The sequence below is a fragment of the Sparus aurata genome, chromosome 6 (genome assembly GCF_900880675.1).
Source record: "Sparus aurata chromosome 6, fSpaAur1.1, whole genome shotgun sequence".
In the NCBI taxonomy this organism is placed as follows: domain Eukaryota; kingdom Metazoa; phylum Chordata; class Actinopteri; order Spariformes; family Sparidae; genus Sparus; species Sparus aurata.
Genome location: NC_044192.1, coordinates 10,875,464 through 10,898,648, shown reverse-complemented (window position 1 = coordinate 10,898,648; position 23,185 = coordinate 10,875,464). Strand labels below are relative to the sequence as shown.

Below are 23,185 nucleotides of genomic sequence, written 5' to 3'. Positions count from 1 at the left end.
CATCCACCCTTTCTATTTCCTCATAGCAGGGACGGAGGGGTTCAGTCGTCTCTGCTGATCTGGTCTGTCTGACTCATCGTTCCTTCATCTGACTGATGTTTATTAGAATCTACAGTCTCGACGATGGTCCAGAATCAAAACAACCAAAAACTGTCATTTCGCTATTCATGAGTGGATGAAACCAACCGGGTCCAACCCCCTCCCATGACAACTACTTATAAATGGAACTGAATGTTAGTTTCATACAAACCAGGAACTTATAATGCCTCTGAGTCTGGGCTGTCTGAGAAAGATAGACTGTACTGCAACTTCAAGGGAGAACCGGTGAGCAGAGTAAAGAGATGCAGATGAAACAAAGCCTGACAATGTGCTGCATTGTATTATACGATCAAAGAACAGTTACAGGTACTCACACAGGTAGTCTCACACACACACACACACACACACACACACACACACACACACACACACAAATGGCCAAAGACAGAAGTGTATTGCAAATTATTTATAACTGCAAAATGTTGTGTAACAAACCGTTTCGATAAATACAAGCATTTGACAAAGCCTCATCTAAAAAAGTTGACCTTCCATCACAGCCACAAAACACAAATAGATATGATAATATTTTCATTAGAAATAAAGATTAACAAAAAAAAAAAACATTACAAAAACTCCCAGGCCGTGATATTTATACATTTGCATATTTCAAAATAACATAATTACATTTCTGTCTTTAAAATAACAAGGATAACTTAAAAAAAAACCCTCAGTTTAAGTCTTTTTTTTCCCCTCACTGGAGCTGCTATGTACAAACTGTATAAACTTGCTGCACAGATGCAACTCTCACTTTCAGGTGGAGCGTCTCACAGCATTAAAGCAAACCAGCAAGAAAATAAGTGCCAAAAGCAGGGCAGCGCGCCCGACTTGTACCTTCCATAACTTAGTGTCCTCCTATGAAACAGAGACGAGAAATCGATGACATATTTGAGTAAATCATTTTTGACAAAGAGGCAAAAAAAAGAAGAAGAAAAAAATCATTTGCAAGCAGTTTAAATCTACAGGAGGAGAGAAGCTGGCGAGTTCCTCATGAAAGGGAAATCGATGTCACGAGCGTTTTCTCTGCATTCATGCTTTGTATTCAGGGCTGTGAGAGTCTTATTGTGAGAAAAAAAAAAGGCAAAGGAGCATCTACTGAATGAAAATGAGAAAATTAATGAATGCAATCTTCTGTTCCCAGACACACACACACGTTTCTCTTTCATTCACATGCTAACAAAACTGTACAAAAAACATCTCTAATTATAATAATATAATAATAATAAATCCAGACTTCACTCATGTTTGTCTTGATGCCTCACTGCAGTATGACTCAACCTGGGCACAACTGAACAGGAAGTCACTTTATTTGATTCCCTGTTTTTACCCTAAACTTCTATTTATTTATTTTTTCCGTCCAAATCCGAGACCTTATCTACACCTGCTGCTATCAGGTTATCTGTAGATGTGTTCTTGATAATGACATTTGAAGCTCACATTGCTTCCAGCTAGCAAAGACATTTGTAAGCCCTTTGAGTGTACGTTAATAAAAGACGAATGGCTTCAAGTGCTCGAGTTGCAAGTCGTTGAGCTGTTGCAAAAATACCGGTAAAACCCCCGAAGTCGTAGGAGCAAGTGGAGAAATGCTCCCTTGCTGGTTCTGAGACTACTTAAACGCCTACAGACTACACTTTTTGCCTATTTTTTCAGTGCAGCAGATGCAACATTACGAAGGAAGCTTTCGAGTTAGCAATAAATAAACGTACCATCATTCCTGTGAATGACAAAGTTCACATTCGGGATAAATTGATAATCTGCCCGTCTGATATTCATGACTTTCAACAAGTGTATTTTTTTTTTTTTTTTAATAAAGTCAATGAATTAAAAATGCACTACTCTGGCTCTGTGGACACTTTCACATTGGTTACATGTCACAGGTAATAGCCAATCAACACTGAATAATCTAAATCCGCAGAGTAACAAGAAACTTAAGTTATCACATAAATGGAAGTATGAAGTTGTAGAAAATGGAAATACTTAAAATACCTAAAATTGTACGTTTTGACAGTAAGATTTGTATTTTTTTACTGCAAATGTATATCAGTTATCTGTTTCCACTCTCATAAACTATATTGGTCAACCCCTGGTCCACATGGTCACATGGTTATTGATGCAGGTGAGTGTAAGCTCCAGCTAACATGAGATTTAGTCCAGTTGTGAGGTGAAGGTGAGGTCATAGTGCAGTCAGCCTGTTGTCAGTGCTACGATGACACATCATTTTCCCTGTGCCAAAGTTTCACACTCTCTCTCACTCTCGCTTTTCTGTCACACACTTACAAACACACGGACACGCAAACACACACTGAGATCAACGCACAGCACACAAACATCCTCTACTGCTAAGAGTCTTTGAGCATGTTGATGCGTGCAAAGATCTTGAGTGCAGGTCCCAGTTTAATGTTCATGGTGCTCATGAGGTGGTCCTCTTTTAACAGGAGCAGCGCCTGTCCATCAATCTCCTGAGAGCGAAACTCGTCTGCTATCTCCTGACAACCTGCGGGAACAGCAGAGGACGACGTACACGCTGCAGTTAGTCACACTTTAAAACAGCATTCATAAGCAAAACGTGTGTGTGACGCATTATGAGGGGTCTGTGTTTACTCCACTCACCTGGCAGTGAACGGATGAACTCGTAAACCTCCTCCACATTCCACCTGGTGGGGTCGTTTGGCAAGAAGCGCTGACAGAGTGATGGCGCATCCCTCCCGGCGCAGCCCTCATGGTCCGAGGCCCTGCTGGGATGCCGGTGGACGGGGACCTGAGCCGGGGCCGGAGCAGGAGCAGGAGGTCCAGAGCTGGCTGCCGACAAGGGAGAGGGCGGCTCCTCGTAGCTGGACATGTCCGAACACGGGCTGGACTCCTCCTGACTGGGCTGCGAGGGATGTGGTGAGGATATAGAACCACCTTGAGTCTGCTGCGGTGTGGGGGACAGCTTCTGAAAATGAAAACAGGCAGGCGTGACGTCAAGGAGATATTGATGGCTCATCGGTAAAACACCGCTGGGACATAGTGTGAAGACACGGCAGAGATTAAAAGGGCAATAAGTAAGATTTTTATACCGTACAACTGCTTCAGTATACGAGTATAATGCACCTGCAGGGAGATGATGGGGTTGTTGGATCGATACCAACGGCTCGAAAATTACTTTGTCAGGTGCTGAACCCTCTGGATTATTAAACTCAGCTCCTGGTCCAAACATGAAACAAAAGCACCCCCCAATGGAGGTTCAAGACCCTCGAGGTGTTACATCACTCAAAACATGTTGGAGATAAAACCTTGAAATGATTGTTCTTGAGCCAAGGGAAAAAAAAGATTCTTCAGCATTAAATCCTGTGGTATACTGTGGTATCTGTACATTTCTGAAGAATGTATGCCTTCATCATCTTAATGACTCGTCCCCTTTGGAAAAATGTGACTTTACGTTGTCATTAAAGGCTTCAAATGAGTTGGATGAGTGGCAAAGACCCTGCAAATCTGGTTGTTTCTTGACGTCTGTATAACTTGCTCAGGAGGCAGAAAATCTCTGCTAATGCTTTTCTATTCCTACTGGTCACTAATAAACGTTGACAAAGATCATAGAGCACTTAATGACCCTTTAAAGACAGAGGGACATAATCAGGCACCGACACAAATCATGGCCCAAATTCATTAAAGAGCATGAGGTGTGAAAAGTGCAGAGCGTAAAATGTGCAGTGGAAGCAGTATGTGATGAGCGGTAAAGTGTTGATGAGGAAGTTTTACAGCGGCGAGTGAGCGAGTGTGAGAGCGGTTCACGTACCTGCTTCTTCGCTTCTATAGTCGGACGGCCCTGAGATCTTCTGCGCCAGCGATTGGTCGGTTTAGTCCTCTCTGGATGGAAGAGGCCAATCCGCTTCGTACAGCCCACGTTGTACCTGTCCAGAGAAGTCCTTCATTAGAGCCGTTTCCTGTTATGTAACTAATCTTTTAAATTATTTGTTAAATAAGAAGAAATGTAAAATCGAAAAGGTGTCTTGCCTCTTTGCACAAACCACAGAGCAGAATCTTTTCGAGCCTTTGAACGTGTAGGCAAAGTCGACCCAGCCGCAGTATTCACACGTCAGCTTCGGTTCTTGATCTTTTTCTATTAGAAGGGAAACACGAGACGGATGATAAATGAGGCTTTCTTCTGTACAGACCACAAGACTGTGATCAGCGAAATAAAAAAAACTTCAGAATACTAGAATAGTCATGAACTCCCAAAAATTCTCCAACGTTTTAGAGACGCTTCTTTCTGAGTCTCTTTGGGCCTCAGCCTGGAGCTCTTCGAGGGGGCTTGGTGTAAACCCACCGTGACATCACTCATTGTTCTGGACTAGCTTCTTAAAGTCTTGAGTTTGACATCACAGCTCTCACCGTTATGTTAACATTTTAGCCTAATGTGACCATATTTGGACGACAGGATGTAGCTGGGAACGATATCTTAACTGAATCTTACTGTGAGGAGACACACGATAGTGTTTTCAAGGTAGACACGCCCTAAAGCATACCCTGCTTCATTATCTAGTTTACTCTAAATGGGACCAAATAAACAAAATGAACATTAGGATGTATTGAAGTATTGTATTGCACTGAGGAACCACAGCATTAATTGACTGCCTCCATTTAAAAAAATGAGAGGCTCCAGTAGGTCTGAATGCAGCCATAAGCAGATTAGCTATCAGCCAAATGTTTCTGATCCACTTCCTGCATGTGTTTAACTTGAATGTGAAAGCAGAAACAGGTCATTACTGTAGAACCAAACATGATACTAATGACTTTTGCAGTGTAGTTCCATTTTTATTAACGACAAACCATTAATAAGTACAGTCTAAGAACATAACTGGAGGAGCTACATCATGTAGCGGGTTGGTTTTCTGTCTGTCAGAAAAGACGGAGCCACCCACAGGTCAAGTGAGTCAGTGGAGACATGCAGGAGCATGTGATTACGCTGAGGGCATCCTTTTCTGTGATGACACAAGACGGTGAGGGCAGCAGCGGCTCCTGTCATCGTTTATCACAGCAGCTCGGGGCTGTTCGTAAGGCATGTATCATTTAAACTACAGTAACCCTACTGTAGTAACTGAGTGTTAGGAAAATGATGGCGGTCCGATCATCAAGGTTTGTGCATCATAAACCTTCTCCGACAGTATGAGTAAGATTTTCACAAGCCTCAGAGAGAAATCGGATCAGTTTCACAAGCACCGGCACTGTGTGACACACGCTGATACACACAGCCTGCTGTACCTGTCTGATACTTTTTGTCTCACCTGGCTGGCTCATGTCCTCAGGCTCGGAGTCGGTGTTCGCTGCGTTGCTGACCGGGGTTTTGTCGGGGTCTGAGGAGAGCTGGTGATCGTGCTTCTTTGGGCTGTCGATGAGAATGGGCAGACGCTCCACCTGATGACAGGAAGAAGGAAGATATTAACAAATCAACCAAAATTAAACCTGATATTCTGCAGGAATAAGAAACAACAGGTCTGATAACTGTAACTGACAGTATGATTAAACTGCATCGGGCTGAGGGTTTAAATTGAATATCTTTGAGGTTTTTGGACTTTTGCTCAGACAGAATTAGTCATTTTAAGATGTTATTTTAGCCTCTCTGATCTTGTTAAGATTTTTTACATTTCATAGAATAAACACATTATCCATTAAGAGAAAATAAACGCTAACAAACTATCAATAATAGAGAAAAGCAACTGTGGTACTAGGTGAATATAGGATATAAATATAAACACTGTGTTCTTTCATGCTGTATAACAACATGAATTTGTTGGGCTTGTTCAGCTCACATGTATGTAAATAAAGCATTTTCACCAAATGTCCAGTAGGAGGCAGTGAGCTCAAAGCATAGAAATCACAATAAGCACATGTAATTACGTTGCTGTAACAAAAGGCTTCAGTGATGAATGAAGAAATGTCAACCACAGGCTTACAGATACACCAGATAAACAATATCAGATATTACGACATCTATTTTTACGGGACATGACAGATTACAGGAGCCTTGAGATGCTTCAATATGCAGCTCATTACACACACCCCTTCATCCATCTGCACTCTTTCAGCGACAGAGTCTCACCTCACTATAATTAATGACTGAATCAGACAGAAGCTGTGAGCTGCCACTAGTAGTAGTAGTAACACAGGGTGTGTGTTTCCGTCTGACGGCTCCCCGCAGGCGACTACACTCTGGAGAGTGAGGCGGCCTGTGGGTTGTTTATCACGTTGTGTTCCTAGTAAAGCTGATACGGGGGCACTTACACACACGGGGAACGGCTCGGCTCCCTCCTGGATGACAAAGCCTTCGATGACATGTGTGAGGACCTGGGGTTTGACGATGGCCTGGGGCGGTTTGTTCTCTCCGTTCTGCGGTGTGCTGCCCGTCACGGTGGGCGCCTCGTTCTCATTTCCTGAGGTCATGGCTGGAGGTGGGGTCCCAGGTGCAGCGCTCGGCCTCTTGGTTGTGCCCCCTCCTGATCAGAAAAACAAAATGAATACAACACCAGCCAGTTAATACAGAAGAGCATGTGAGAGCCGGTCACCAGCAGAGTGAGTCTGAATGATATTAGAGCTGAAAGAAAGGAGGTGATTAATCATTCCTGTCATGTTTCAGGGGAAGAATGACAAACATTCTCTTGTTACATCGTCTTGAATGAGGATGTGATGGTTGTTTCTTGTCAGATGTTATGATATACTGAATATTTATGGATTTTGGCTTGTGGGTCGGACTTAAAAAAGCCTCCTGGAAATGGGCTTTGGATGAGGCAAGTTTATTTTATAGTGCCAATTAGACACAAGTATTCAAAGTGCTTTACAGAGACACAGAAATGCACTAAAATGTTTCAGTTTTGTGACATTTTAGAGGCAAAAGAATCCATCAATTAATGAGGAAAATAATACAAAAGAATAAAGCAGCTGTGGATTAATTATATGATTCAATTTTCAATTAAAAATGCACCAAATTTTCTGATCCCAGTTTCTCAAATGTGAATATTTGTTCTTCAAACATCTGTTTTGGCCATTTTTCAGTATTTTCTTGCCTTTTATGGATCCAAAAACTGATCAAAAAACCAATCAGCAGATTAATTAACAAGGGAATAATAATGAATTGTGCTTATATCAGCAAAATGGAGGCTTGCAAACTCATTATATCCACTTTTATGGTTTATATTTACGAGTTGATTTATATTATTTAAACTTCTGAGCTAAAGTTTAAATAAATATTGTTTTGTGTGTTATTTACCGAGTTGCATATCGTGTTTGTTATCTTTATATAATCACAAATAATAACACCAGACTCATGATAATAACATCGACACAGCAGCCATCTACATGCAAATCAGTATCCAGTCACATCCACTAATCAGCCGCTGATTTAAATAACTTTTTTAGCTGTCGACGGTCTATTAATAACCTCACATTTGACCTACTGGCACACCGTAGATCAATAACAAACAGTAAATCCGTCGCGTCTGTCTCCGGCCGTCACAACACGTCTCAGCTGAAGCCCACAAAGCGAAAGTAAACAAAAAGACAGCGCTGCTGCGAGAGGAAAGTTGTTCTTACCGCCGCCTTCACAGAGAAAACATGTGCGGTTTCTGTTGCTGTGTGTTTGTCGCTGTTACGATCCGACAACACGTCGACCTGCAGTCGCTGCTGTTTCAGACCGAGAGCTGGTTTTAATGTGCAGCGCCGCTGCAGACCGTCAAAGAAAAGCCTTTAAAAACCAGGACCCGCCTCCCCGTTTCCTCCCACAGAGGCTCGTCTCCTCCGGCTGCTGCAGCAGGAACACATGTCTCACCATGAACCTGACGCAAGAAGACTGTCCCCTTTTTTTAAATTTTTTGGACTGTAACCAACTACAGACCAGGAAAGTGAATAATAAACGTGACTGCGTATTTTCAGCAGGGCCGGGCAAAGATACTGTAGGTCCCGAGTCCATGTCCCCCCACGTGTGGCCCCCTCAAAGAAAACTTCAACCACACAACAAAAATATCTCCAAATATTTTATCATAGCTCTTATTTATGTGAAGGTGATCTTAAATGTGATATATGTGATCAGATCAGAGAACAAGCATTAATAATAACTATATATAAAATGATGATTGTCTCCTTTGTTGTTCATTTATAATCATCAGAGAAATCACGAGACTCTTTCGTAAACACTTAAAAATTCCTTGTAGTCACTTTAAATTCATTATGAGTGACATACATCTTTATGTTATGCTTCTGTTGGTTAAGACATTGCCACATGATGCACTGTGGCCCCGAAAAGACATTTCCCCATAAGCTTACATTGTTGAAAAAGTGTATGTAAAAGACTGGATTCATTGATGTTGTTTTTTTGCATCAGTTAGCCGAGTATTAAATCCAGAAGTTAGCCACAGTGATCGGCGGAAGTCTCCGGTGCGTACGCTCTATGGACCCAACAGAACAGTATATTTATACCTGGGAAGTCAAGCTTTTTGGGCTTCAAAGCAGCTTTCAAAGGAATGAAGGGGGAGCCACAAATTTTATTCAATGTAATGGTGCGTTTCATTTGGTCACCTGACAAAGGCTACATATCCATGGACATGATGTATGTGAAGCCTTTAAAGTTTGACTTCGCGGGTATAAAAGGCCAGAATCTTCTACATTTTAGGGTCCAGCTGAGTCAGCCTGTTTCCAGTTTAGCCCCACGGCTGATTTTGATTTTCATCGTGCGGCTCTAATTTACCGTTTTACAGCCACATATATAAAAATGTAAGCTTATGGGAAAAAGTATTTTTGGGCCTCATGTGACTTTGTATTTACAAGGTTTGGTCACTGTGTCAAAATGCATTCAAAGTCTGGTGCTCATCCTGGGGACTTGGTCACATCCCATTTAACCCCTCTAGTTTATTTTACTTCCAGGGGAAATACTGTGCATTTAAAGTCATGGCCACATTAAGAGAGCTGCTGCTACTCAACCTTGCTGTCCATTTGTCCCTGAGGCCACTGAGATAAATAAATTGATGCATCCATCAGTACTGCATCAGCACTAGTATGCAAAACACATTATCCCAAGAGAACATCTTCATATATACACAATCATAAAAAAGACATCTATAAAACATTTGAAATGTGAAAAACTTTCCCGGAGGATGTACTGTTTTCTACAACTCTGGGAAGTTATCATATCACTTTATCAGCCTCCTCATAAATACAAAGAACATGACCTCAGAGTCCTCGATGGGCTGCAGTTTTTATATTCTGTGGTGTTCATCAATGTGATGGACTCTAATCTCTGTATAGTCTCCTATTTAAATGCTACAAAGATAAGTGACAGCTTCTCCAAATTTCTGTTAGGGAGCAAGGCTGAAGATGTTCACGACATGTGAACTTTTGAGCTGGTAACCTTTTTTATAGGCAATAAACCAGTTCGACTGAAAAACAGCTTTTCTCTGGATGCTATTCTCTTAAAATGTTACATTCTCCTAAAGTGAGAGAGCAGAAACTGATCTTCATCAGGGTGGATTACAGAAATATTTTCCTGCTCTGGTGGCTGAGCAGTGCACCTCCACAGCACATCACACCCAACTCACCGCCCCATAAACAGCAATTTGTGGTCTGCAGAATGTTTCATTTTACAAGAAACACAACATTAGCACTATTTCCAACCACTGAGGAGAAATATATCGCCATAGAAACTGATTCATGTCAACATTTATGAAGTGCACCCCAGATGAGTTTGTGCTCAGCTGCTGCATCGTGCACTTCAAGCTACTGACCACGAGTCAAATCACTTATCAGAACCCGATTGATCCCTTTCATCTAAATAACCTGGCTGACATAACGTGCACAATATGCACAAAATGCAGCGATATGAAAACGAAAGTTACTGACAAAGCAATATTCCTGGGATTTCCTTGATATAAGCAGCTAAAAGCTTTGTAACTGGATTGCATTCGCAAGATGCACTTTAAAGTCTAGCCACATATCAAAATAGTTTCTCCAAAGTTTAGAAACTTTTGAATCTCCCCAGCTACAGTCATAGCAGCGCAAGACACAAGCATTCCTCAGATATTGTCTAATGAACCAAAGCCAGTCTGAGATGGAAAAGCAGCAAGTTTCATCCCTGCAAGTAGTTTATGTCTCAGGTTAAAACTCACATACTACTTAAAAATACATTTACTTACCTGTTTATTAGCCTTCACAAACAACTTAAACAGCGTGTGCCAAAATGTCCCAGATATAATCACAGGCAACAAAGCCAGAATAAGGAATCAGGAATTTGCCTTGGTGTTCTGGTGCACCGAGATATATCAATAAGTAGGAAAAATATAAGGAAAGATAAAAAGCAAGAAAAAGTCAATATACCGATATGAAAAAATAATTTGTGCCAAGTATTCACAACAGAATATGTAAATGTGAAAGATGACGCATTGTGTCAGGTGGGATAGACCATATGTTGATGTAAAATGCAGTGTTGTATTATCATAATAATAATAATAATAACAATAATACATTTCTATGAGTCTGGTTACATTACTGTATTCATCTGATAATTCCTCAATTTTCTTACAGTAGAGTTTTACTCATCTTTAAGTGTTTTATTGTTTTGGTTTAAATGTTTGTGCACAACAAAGCATCGTGTGAATCGTTGGTATCAGGTGAGGGACACCACAGAGAACACAACAAAGCAATAAGAGACAAACAAAAGTGAAACTAAATGTGCTGCAGACACGATGTGCTCTGAATTACAAGTAAACAAACATAGATTTTTCCTTTTCTCCACTGACGAGTTGTTTATTACAAGGAGAACAGAGCAGATATGATGATACGTGTTCTGAGTCAAGGGGAAAAAGCTGTGACTCAGTTTTTAAAGTGGTACCAGTCTCAGTGGCTAAATGGTTAAGAGTTTGTTTAGCAAAATGTGCGAATGCTCTACAGAGAGTAATTTTATTTAGGAAATTATGTTGAATCATTACCTTGTGGTTGCACAGCTGGCGGCACTGGGTCAACTTTGGGCTGTTCTACAGGTTTGGCGGGTTGTGATGGCAAAGGTGCAGGTTGCTGCTGTTGTGGCTGCTGTTGCTGCGTGTTGGGGGTTTGACACGTCTCTCTGACCACCAGTGATGTGGGCTTGTCTTTACAGTCCTGAAGCAGTCGAGCAGCCTATGATGTGCATCAGGGACACAAAAAGTAGAAGAGAGAACGTGACAAAACTGCATCTGAGGCCATATTTAAAAGACAGATCAGGGGATGTTAGTATTTTTAATGTCAGTGACTCAAAAACTGAAAACCATTAGGCTTGGAAAATATCACACCAATGGAAAAATATAACACCAGGAATCCCAAACTCAGAGGATTCCTGTGTTTTTTCAACATGTATGTCTTGGAGTGGAAACGAATTCAGTGGGTGTTTTTGAAACCACAGTTTTTGTTTTGCTGGTTACCACTTGAAGACTGCTTACAAAACAAAGAGTCAGGGTTTTAAGTAGGGCAGAGAGTCGTGTCCTATTAGAAACAAATGGAGGACAGAATGAAATAATCACATCGGTTACACAATTCGGGAAATACACAAAATTGCAAATTTTTTACAGCAAATACCCTCCAATAACCTATCCTCTAGATCAGGGGTGTCCTAACTTTTTTCCTTGGGAGGGGGAAAACTGAACCTTAATAGTCGGCCATGGGCCAAAAGGAGGCACCTATTAGGATCCTGAGCTTTCTTTATTGACTTCCTGTGCAAAGTGTCACTCTGCCTGACGTGCTCAGATTATGAAAAATAACAACAATATCAAGTTCCAAGTTTATTTTTCCAAGCATTTCAAACAAGACTCTTAGTCTGTGCGAAATACTGAATGCCAACATCAGCAATACTGCTAAAGTCAATTGTTTAATACCGTGTTGTGTGTAGCTGTACTCACCGTTGGCTGTATTTGTAGGTTGATGGCAGTGAGTTGGACAGGCTGAGCTTTGGCATGGTTGAGGGAGGAGTGGAGGGCATGGGGGCTGATGGTGGAGTGGAAGATGGTGGCCTGCTGGCTGGGCGTGGAGGGTTGGTGTGGAGCAGGTTTGGGCAGTACGGGGACAGGGTGCTGTGACGGTTGAATGGAGGCCGTCTGCAGCAGCTGGCCCGTCGTCCTTTGGGAAGCTTGACTCTGATGAACCACAAACTGCTGCTGCTGCTGCTGCTTGTGCTGCTGAACCAGGGAGTGAGGCTGAATCTGCGTGTACGCTGAAATGAGAACATTTAATTATTAAAATGTATGAATTCAGAGACAGTAACCAACTGCTGTCTTCCCCAACCACAGACACTCCTGTTGTGTCCTAAATTCAGGAGCCACCGACTACGAAAGATGACTAGCTTGTCTTCTCATCTCATCTCATCTATTTATGTCGCTGTGGCCACAGACGGTGAACAAACATCAGGGTTTTATCTTTTTACTTGGTAGGAAAACTGACAATTACATGATGCTTTTATTTTGACATTAATAAAATCAAAACTATTTTGTTCCTGCTTCTTCGATGCGAGTCTTTACTGCTTTTCTTTACTTTTCTTTAATATCTTCAGACCATTGATCGGACCAAAGCAAGCCAAATTGTGATGACATCACAACCTATGGGACCTTGCCTCACCCTCCCCTATGGTGGCCCCTAAAACATGAAAGGCTCTCTGTGGAGCCAAGTTTGTCTGTTCTGGGCTACTAAAGCAACACGGTGGACTCTATGGAGGCGGATTGCTTCCCTGCTTTTCCTGATTGGTAGCCTTCGTTAATTGTGTTGAGGTGTTGGTAATAAAAAGGCAGAGTAGGGCGGGTCTTGCATGAAACCAGTGGGATCCATGATAATGTAAACCCTACATGCATGTCCCAGTTATTAGAAAAATCATTCAGATTATACAGGTCTAGTGTTTAACAAAGATTACACAATACACATTGTGTGCCACATTTAATCAGGCATTCATCCCTTTAATAAGGTAATTCAGAAACATCTTACCAGGCCACAGAAGCTAGAAACCACGAGCAATATTTATTTCATGTGTTCTCACAACTGTCTACTCTGTGTTTATCAGGGGCACTGAGAAATGTAGACGTTTGCACGAAAGACTTTGTTTTATAGCGTTCCCTTCACCTGTGTGCCCCCTTGTTGACAGGATGTAACATTAACAGCTTGTTGAAAGGTGCACAGAGAGGCCCAGTGTTACAGTTCTGGTCTGGCCATTACTCACAAATCGTTTCAAAATGGCCTGTCACCACCTGTCAGCGTTGTGTTGGGTAAAGAGACATCCTGAGCTCATAACTTGCCCCGAAGCCCAGGACACAGCACATCAATCTTGTATTGTGAGATCATGTGCGAGTGGGAGAGTGTTCAGCGGAAGCAGCCTGAGGCTAGTCTAATATTAGAAATGCCTCAGGAACGAGCATGCGGAGCCAACCGTCCATGACACTTTTTATAGAGTTAATGGTGAGTCAACCTGTCGAAGCCCCTCCACAGCCTCCTTGATCTCTAACAACCCTACCAGGAAACAATAAGAACTAATTGGTTCGTTCTTTTTACTGAAACCCAAACGGGAAATTAGTTGCTCCTGCACCACAGTTGCTTCTGCTACATGAGCCTTGTGAACACTGAGGTGTGTTCGGTGATTTTAATACACCCTCCAAATGAACTGCCAAGTACATCAGCATTTGTCTCAAATCCCCCTCGCCCCCACCCACCTCCTCCCCCTCCTGTTCTTTTCATGATTTTTTGTGTGGGACAGGCTCCATCTGGTTTCAAAGTTTCCCTGTGAGGCACTAACCACAGTCTGTACCCTGCTGTGGAATATATAGACATTACTATCCAGCAGGGTTGTCACGTCATTAGTTCATTTAATGCTACAGGAGCCGCTAAAACGTGCTTTTCTTTTTCACATGCTGAGACACAGAGCAACACACCAGCAGAAAATTTGGTTAGCTCTGGCGTACAGGCAAGACCTTCCTTCATTTAGTATTGACAGTGTTCAGAGCGGGATGGATATCAGGCTTGAGTGGGTGGACATGGCGAGCAGCATGATAATCAAAGATGTTCGCCTGCAAGATGGCTCATGCTTGAAAAGCAATTTAAACTGACACTTCAAGGGATAATAGCCTCCATCAGTTCAGCAGCTACGCCTAGGGGTGGCAAAAAGAATTGATTATTAGATGCATCACGATTTCCCTTCTTGAAAAATTCAGCGTCAATGCGCAAAACTTCCTTCAGCTGAATTTTAAAGCAGTTCTTTGAAAAAACTATTTTCTTTAAATTGAAGGTTATGTGCGGCAGAAAACACAATATTTAGGATGAAGAGACATAAAAAAAAACCTTGGTAAATGACCTTGGTAGAACACCTGAAACAATTAGTCGCTCATTAATTGATCTGCTAGTATTTTGATAATGAGCACCAGGTGCAGCTGAGGCTGACAAGGACGTCATTAGTTTTTGTGGGCATTAAGTCATAAATCAAAGTGATGAATAAACTAAAACTTTGACTAAATAACGACTTTAGATTAGAGTTTTAATGAGCAGTCGATTAATGGATTAGGTGTAAACTATTAAATTAAAGGCCATAAATAAGAGATTTGTTTTTCTCAATATTTTATTTCGGTTGTATGATTTTCAAAGAAGCAAACGGTCCCAATTCTTAGATTCCAGCTTCTTAAATGCGAATACTTTCTGGTTTCTCCTCCATGACAGTAAAGTGAATATCTCAAAGTTGTGGACAAAACGAGACATCTGAGGACATCATCTCAGGTTTTGGGAAACACTGATCGACATTTTTCACCATTTTGTGGAGAATAAAGTGATCAATAGATTAGTAGACAATGAAAATGAATGCAAGTTGTTAACCAACTTAGTCCCTGAAAACTTTGCTTTTTGTTCAATATAATCCACCTTCAAACAAATATAAAACACACTGATTGCAGCATTATCTACACTAAAAATGGTTATTAAAGCAAATTCACCTGACGCTTTTTATGGTGGGTAAATGATTTTACAGTTGTAAATGTGGTCTTAAAATGAGAAAAATTGCCAAGAGAGTCAAGATAAAGAATTGCTTTTTAATCGAACAGTAGCAGCTTTAACCATGAGGTGGCAAGAGATTCTCAGCCCCAGTCTGAGTGAAGGAGGGGGATTTCTAAATCTGTACACACCGGATACAACCAGCCCTCCCCATGAATCCTGACAACTTTCTCAAGACCTTAATGAGGAACAGAGAGAAGTCTTGGAAGACATGGGGAGACAGGGGAATTTATGTGAATGCTATCCCCCCTCGATGCCTCGGATTATGGACTGAATGACTCAGACCCCCCGCCCACACACATATATACACACACAAATGCAATCGTGGCCTCCACTCACTTCTCTTCCCCTGAATTATAACTCAGAGGACTTCTTACTCTGAGTGCTGTTTCACAATCTCCCCTAGGTTGACGACAGTAGACGTTCCTGATGAGTTTGTAGCACCAGGCCTCTGGAAAATCCCTGAGTTTCCACATTCTCATTGGCTGCCACTTTAGTTTCATGAAGCACATTCCGACTTAAAACAACAGAGCAACGGCACGCCTTACACCATCTTTCCTCACTTAAAAAAAAAAGGAATAATTAGGTTCGGTGATACTTTATCATGTAGGCAATAAGGCAGCACAAGCTAAATTAAGCAGGAGTCTCAACTGTTGCATCATGTTCTAAAGGAAACACGTTGGCAGGCTGTCAGGAAGAAAACCAAATATTTTCCAAACATCTGAGTATTTTAGCAATTGTACACTGAAACAACTACAGTAGATGTCAGTTAAATTTAACCCTAAAAGACAATCAGGCAGATTTCTAGTAGTCGAGTCAAGTTGAAGTCCGGGTTTTCATTTCAATCCGGTTCCACCAAAGTTATTTTTTTTATTTTCAAGAGAAATTGGCAACCGATACTGCTGTTATCAGCTACTTAAATATGCCAAGACACAGGCTGTGCGCAGATCCCCTCCTTTAATCTGCGAGAATGGTGCTTCTGGGGATTCCCTGCTGTGTTTTTTATAGTAAGGTGCAGGCTGTTTCCTGCCAAGAACTGGTGATGACAAACGCTTACTGCAACAAGCCAGACGGCCTAACATTTGTTTTCAGCCCAAATTCTATTCAAAGGAGAGTGACTCTTAGCGTCTGTCATGTTCACAGTAACAGAGACATTGCTCTGAAATGATCTGCCATCCGAGATGAAAACTGTTGACCAAAAATAGCAAAAACAATGCAGCAGTCTCCTCTACTGTTCTGTTCTCTCAGATCAGGACAGACTGATTTCTGTTGAGTCAAGTTCAACACTTACAAAGAAAGGTGTGTTTGAATTACAATACAATTACAATTGCTGGAATATAGTTACTGACACAGTCGCAGAGTTATTTTAAACTACTGAACATCTTTAACCTCTTCACTTGCATGTCATCTGTCAAACTTTCATCTTGCCTTCAAGTCGTGTCAGATTCTGTCATTATTCATGTATTTATGTTTGGCAATTCTGGCTAAGTCTACAATTATACTGAAATGTGAACCTAGCATTCCACTGATGATCGAGAGCAAAAAAGTAATGTAGCGCAGACGTAATGTAACTACAAGGTGATAGCTGATGGCTCAACTTCCTAGGGACTTTTTCAATGGAGGTAAATGAAAATCACGTCATGATATTTATTGATAAATTAGAAAAGGCAACCTCCATGTAAAGAAGGAGCAGGCATGAACCACAGCAGCTCAGCAACACAGCCGCCACACACTGAACATGAAGCCAGAAGCATATGCGTAAAGCTTTCAACTTGGCAGCTACACTAAAGATTTTGGCTTTCAAAAAGGTGTAAATAACAGCTCTTCAAATCAATTTGGGATCTCGGGGCATCCGGAGACTTAGCTATGCTGGAAGAGCTGTATGGAGTCTTTTGTTTTTTCCTTCATGTTTTTAAACAAGTACGTATCTGCTATTGTTGTTCAGGAGAATGCTGCAATGATGTTTTGCTGTTAAGCTCCGGAAATGGTTTGTGGACTATGAAACTTTCCATGAGGGTGAGCAGATAATGACTGAATAAACATTTTGAGTGAACTTATCTTTTAACAATGCCAAGAATACAGATTTGTTAGAGATAGCCAAATTATATTTACCGTCTACTTAAAGCCAAAGTTATTGATGGTGGTTAGGGTTAAGAAATTACCACAAAACACTTATCACCAGTGAAATCTCTGGTTTCCTGACGTTAAGTTGTCTATTCTACTGGTCATAACAAGCCACTGATCATCAATCATGTACATAGCTGGACTATTTTTTTATTTTTTTTTTCAAGAGACAGTGGCTTGTCAGGACAAAAACTTTTTCTCTGATTTTATGCTGGAAATCAAAAGCAGACAATGACCCAGTCACAGTCAAGTTGAATCCAAGCTCTTAACCCAGCCTGAGTCCCATCAGCCAGCCTCTCCTTCTCCTGATCCACAGTGAATTAACTCCCCAGCATCTCATGCGAACACCTGTCCCTCATGGCCTGCTGCTATGGCAACCCACGTTAATTTTTTCAGGCAGCATGCAACCAGATTTTCAGCTTCCATCCTCCCTTTCATTTTATGTGAATCCATTACTGCAACAAAGCAAGACACAGTTGTGCACTGACACGCTCAGATAATCCCTACCCCCCCCCCCCCCCCCCCCCCCCCCCCCCCCAGACACTCTCTCTCACTCACACACACACACACACACACACACACACACACACACAGAAACATACACACTCATCTGAATAGGCAGATACAAACAACGGTGTGTACTGTTGTGTATGTAAGATTTCCAGACATGTACAAACTCATAACACATATAAATGCATATGTTACATGCATACATATAGTTTTAGGGTCTTTCTCAAATAAACTATTTCTGGAAAAGTGATGTCTTATCATCTGGACCTTCTTGAAAATGAGATAATGAAACTGAAGGGCTTACCCTGCAAACAAACTGGACTTAATTTGATTTAATCAGCTTGTACTTCTGGCATATTCACAACCATTCACACTCAAAAGGAAAAAAAACAAAAAAAAAAACAGCTGCTGACTTTCAATTACACAGTAAGTGGTTTAGAAAGACTCTTGCGTGGCAGCGAGCTTTTCACAGCTTCTAATTCACAAAGCAGCTCGACGGTTTCAGACACAGGCCAACACACTGTCTTTAATACGGCTGGTTTCACCCCGACAGTGACTGAATGGGTTGCTGATGCAGGCCCCGACATGTCACACTCACAGCCCAGAGAAAGATACTAAAAATGCCAAGTGTAAAAACTCTTTCCTTATCTAATCTTACTATGACCATGAGAGCACATTTCTACTGTATACAGTGTATAACAGCTGCCCGTAGCCCATAGTCTATCTTAAGATTTGAACTGAATTTATCTGCCCACAAAAATGAAAACAAACAAGCTGTGGTATATTGAATGTCAGTGTCTGTACAGAAATAACACGGAGGCTTTAAAAAAGGGAAAACCGTTTACATTTGACATGCTTCATGTAGACTCTCTGTCTGTGAAAACCAGAGTAAGAATCTCCAAACATGCTAGCAACTCTGTGAGGCTGAACTAAGCATTTAGCTCAAAGCAGCATTGTGCCTACCATCAGCATTTAAATTGGTCTAATGATGATGACAGTGATGAAGAAAAAGTCACAAAAACCTCTAAATCGATCATCAACATAGATGGAATTCAGTTAAAATTTGACAACTAATCGATTGTTTGTTGCAGCTCTTGGTATCAATTTTTGATACGTGTTAGGGGATCAACTACAAATACTTTTTAGTATTATATCAATTGATTGATTTGATCAATTCAATTAGTTTGTGTCTTTTACACTTTCAATGTGATGTCTTTGAATCGCTTGTTTTGGTTGACCTACAGTCCAAAATACATACAATTTCAGCTTACTATCGAACAAGCAGCAAATAGAAGCAAATTATTATTGCACAAACCAAACACTAAATGCCTTTATGAGAGAGTTTATTTCTGTGGAGGTCTGGGCCTTGATGCAAGCACTGCCAGGATCCACTTCACATGTAAGAGAACTGACACCAATATTATTTGAGCTTTTCAGTCGGTGTGTTTGCAGACTGCACTTACCTGGAGCAATCAGGGGCTGAGTACTGACAGCTGTGACACTGCGGCTCATGTTTATAGCTCGGACTTCTGTGACTACCACGCTGTCCCCCTTCTTCCCTCCTTCAGACGAAATGTCGGACGAGCCGGCTTTCCCTCCTGCGGATGCCTGCGTTCCTTGGCTGGGATTCTTGATCAGTGAGGCAGGCTGGATGGGCACAGGGCTCTGCTTCAGGCTGAGAGCTTGCAGGGTCTGAGAGGAGGACGTGGTCGCCACCTGCTGGCCACGGATGGCCAGATTCTGGACTTGATTCTAAGAGAAGTGGAAAGATTGGAGATTATTGACACAAGGAGATTCACAAAATGGGCCAGAGCTGTGTTAATTACAAAATAAACAAATATTGATTTACTTTTTTTGTAAATGTTCAGTTTTTAAAGGACATGACTGCTTGTATTTTTTTCTTTTATATATCTTTCATACCTTTGGAAATATTCAGCTTTTTCGGCAAAACTTTTCCCATTTATCCTCTTGGGGAATTTTTCAAATTTCATTCTGCTACTGCTTCAGCATACCTTCTGCTGTAGAAAGGTATGCTGTCAAAATGTTCAGCTTTTTAAGCTAGAGACACCATTCCAACTTTTCAAGAGTCAGAAGACCTTGAACTATTGACCATGTATTCAGTTTTTTTAAAATATTTTACAGTTTTGAAATTATATCAGTTTTAGTTTTAAGGATTTTTAGCTCGTCTTTTAATTTTATAAAGGTTGTGTACTGTGTCAGCTAGAGTGTGTGACATCTTCGCTAGAGTGGAGAGCAGCTGGAGGAACTGGAGAGAAAAAACTCTTCAGCTTGATTTGGATCCCACATCTTTTACTTCACATAGACAATATAAGACATACATACATAGAAATGTAGGAAATCTTGTTGGCTTTCAGTTGATGGTCTTATATAGATGTAGGACTTACAGATTTGGCTGTAGAAGCCCTAGAGCGACAAGCACTCCAGCAACTCCCCTATAAGCCGCAATGTTAATTTTGAGCCTGAATTTCTGGAGGAGAGCAGACGGTAACTGTTTTGTCTCTCACTCTGGTGCCCTCATTTTTCACTCTACAGAAATAAAAAAAAGACATCACAGAGTTTAGCAATGTCTCCTGTTACTCAATATATAATATTTTGGCGACAACCATTACACTTTTTTCAAAAAAATCACAGAAGTTTGGGATGCGTTTTCCCATTCATTCTTATGGGGATATTTTCAACTGGCTCTGCTACTGCTCCAGCATATGTGCAACCAGAGAAACTGTTCACCGTTTTCAGCTCTTTCAGCCCTCTTACTTTTCAACTTTTCTGCCTTTTCAGCTCATTCAAATATTCATCTTTCTGCCTTTTCAGCTTACATTCAGCTTTATGATCAGCTAGAGAAACTGTTCAGCTATCAAACCGTTCACCTTTTTAAGCTCTTTCAGCCTATAACTTTTCAGCCTTTTCAAATATTCATCTTTCTGCTTCAGCATTTTCATACATTCAGCTTCATGTTCAGTTACAGAAACTGTTCAGCTATCAAAATGTTCACATTAAGTTCTTTCAGCCTATAACTTTTAAGCTTTTCAAATATTCATCTTTCTGCCTTTTCAACATTTTCACACATTCAGCTATATATTCAGCTACAGAAAATGTTCAAATCAAATCATAAGATATATTGATAACTCTTCAAACACTTCAGGGGGCGGCGTGGTTCCTATAGTTACCATGGTTACATGACCAAGATAGTCTTAAAAGCATTTGAATGGCAAAAGGACAATTAGTGTTGAAATCTTGAAAGCATTTATTGTTTTATATAATTGACATGTTATTTTTCTGTAGTCCATAGTAGATGAGTGGTGGAGCAACCACTCAGCTCCTTTATTTATGTAGAAAGATATCCAACACTTTATTACAAAGAAGTCCTGGATTCAAACCCTTCGTTAGGTAAAGGTGTAATCAGCTGATGGTACTCTAAGTATCAAAGCACGAGTTCTGCTGTCAAACGACCTGAATGTGGTTAAAGCTCTACAACATATTTCAAATTCTCAACAACAACTGACTGACAGATTAACATGACTTTTGTTTTGTTTGTAATTTTTTTTCTGATTTTATTTCACGCTATTTATTTGTTATGCTCAGACTTGATGAAACCTTTACACCTTGCAGACCCAGATCAGGAGCAGGTACCCAGCTCAAGCTCTCATTCATCATATGTATGCAGCCTGAACTGATTTAACTTTTTTTTTTAATCGAATAATTTCTTCTTCAATAAAGTAGGCGAACTGGAGCACCCGGAGAAAACCTAGTGTACCCAGGGATGGCAAATGCATGTGTTGGAGCAAGTTTCTACTGGATCAGCGTGGATCTCGACATGAGAAGAGCTTTTGGAACCATTTCTTCTTCTTCTTCTTCTTCCTCTGGCTTTCTTTCTCCTCCCACTCCTTCTCCCTTTCTTGCAGAGTCTTCCCATGACTCCTCTTGATGACCCTGTAACTTCTGCTCAACATTACTCAGAGCAGCCACAAGGGTGTTGTTCTTGTGTTTCTGCTAGTCCAGCTGAGCTCTGGATTTCATCATCTCCTCCAGCAGAGAGGATTTCTCCTGCTGCCAGCAGAGGCGCTCAGTCTCCAGCAGATCCTCTGCCTTTTTCAGGGCAGATATTATCTTCCTGGTTTCCACTCTGTGTTCCTCAAGCTGGGCTTGATGGGAAACCTGAGATCCTTCCACAGCCTCCTTCTCCTGTTGCAGAGTCTCCTTCAAGTCTTCTATGGCCTGAATGAGTGATGTCTTTTCCTTCCGCCACCCAACACGATGGCTGTTCATTTTTTTCAGAGCAGCCACAAGGGTGTTGTTCTTGTGTTTCTGCTCGTCCAGCTGAGCTCTGGATTTCTCCATCTCCTCCAGCCGAGTGGATTTCTCCTGCTGCCAACTGAGGCGCTCGGTCTCCAGCAGATCCTCTGCCTTTTTCAGGGCAGATGTGATCTTCCTGGTTTCCACTCTGTGTTATTCAAGCTGGGCTTCATGGGAAGTCTGAGATCTATCCACAGCCTTGTTTGCCTGATGTTGCAGAGTCTTCAAGTCTTCTGTGGCCTGAATGAGGGATGTCTTTTCTTGCCACCACTCAACACGATAGCCGTTGATGCTTTTCAGAGCAGCCACAAGGATGTCGTTCTTGTGTTTTGGCTCGTCGAGCTGAGCCACACAGAGAGCTCAGGATTTCTCCATCTCCTCCAGCAGATAGGATTTCTCCTGCTGCCAGCTGAGGCGCTCGGTCTCAAGCTGTGATTCCAGATCTCTTACCTCCTTCAGCTTCAGATTCTCATCCTCATCCATCTTTTGCAGTTCGCCTTTGAGAGTCTTGCTGTGAGAAGTCTGTACTTCAAGCTCATCCAGAGTTAGAGACACGAGGATCTGTGATTTCACGTCCTCTCTCTCCGTCTTTGAGCAGTGGAAATTAGAATTATCTAGCTGGGCTTTCAGGCCACATATCTCTTTCTCCATCAGCTCTTTCTCAATGCTCAATTTTTTCTTTTCTCTGAGCTGATCAAGGATATATGTCAGCGCTTACTCTTGGATTTCCAATTGGACTCTGCCCTCAGACCCCACTTTGGTGAGCTTGACCTTGCTGTCCTTCAGCTCGCACCTCATCTTTCTTTGATGGGAAAGCAGATCAAATTCATCCCTCTCAGTGTTGTCTTCCATGTTGAGCAGCTTTGTCTCCTGCTGGACCTCTGTGTTTTGTCTCATCTGGATTCTTTCTCTACTCTTACTTTCTCTTCTTCTACTCTGGGCACGTTCCATTCTATCAGTGGGACAGTAAGATGTGTCTGAAATTAACCTGGGGTCTGAGCACTAATGACAGAGATATAGCCTGCGTTGAAATTCCGTACTAAAATGCTATTGAGTATGCTAAAACAGTATGTGAGATTTTTTAGTATGTCCGAAACCTTAGTATGAACCCAACAGTATGTGAGATGCATAC

General features: G+C 41.4%; 1 protein-coding gene across 2 annotated transcripts in view; it reads right to left on the bottom strand.

Moving 5' to 3' along the window:
* Positions 1-490: 490 nt before the first annotated feature.
* The window catches only part of phc2b (polyhomeotic homolog 2b (Drosophila)), a 41,007-nt gene continuing 18,312 nt past the window's right edge, over positions 491-23,185 (bottom strand). For both annotated transcript variants that reach the window (XM_030420877.1, XM_030420876.1), the window contains exons 7-15: positions 19,203-19,491; positions 11,991-12,301; positions 11,049-11,235; positions 6,361-6,572; positions 5,364-5,493; positions 4,093-4,198; positions 3,875-3,989; positions 2,707-3,031; positions 491-2,590 (exon numbers count right to left, since the gene is read on the bottom strand). In XM_030420877.1, the coding sequence (XP_030276737.1) occupies positions 2,436-2,590; positions 2,707-3,031; positions 3,875-3,989; positions 4,093-4,198; positions 5,364-5,493; positions 6,361-6,572; positions 11,049-11,235; positions 11,991-12,301; positions 19,203-19,491 (1,830 nt within the window). In that variant the 3' untranslated portion in view covers positions 491-2,435. The remainder of the gene's footprint in view (positions 2,591-2,706; positions 3,032-3,874; positions 3,990-4,092; positions 4,199-5,363; positions 5,494-6,360; positions 6,573-11,048; positions 11,236-11,990; positions 12,302-19,202; positions 19,492-23,185) is intronic.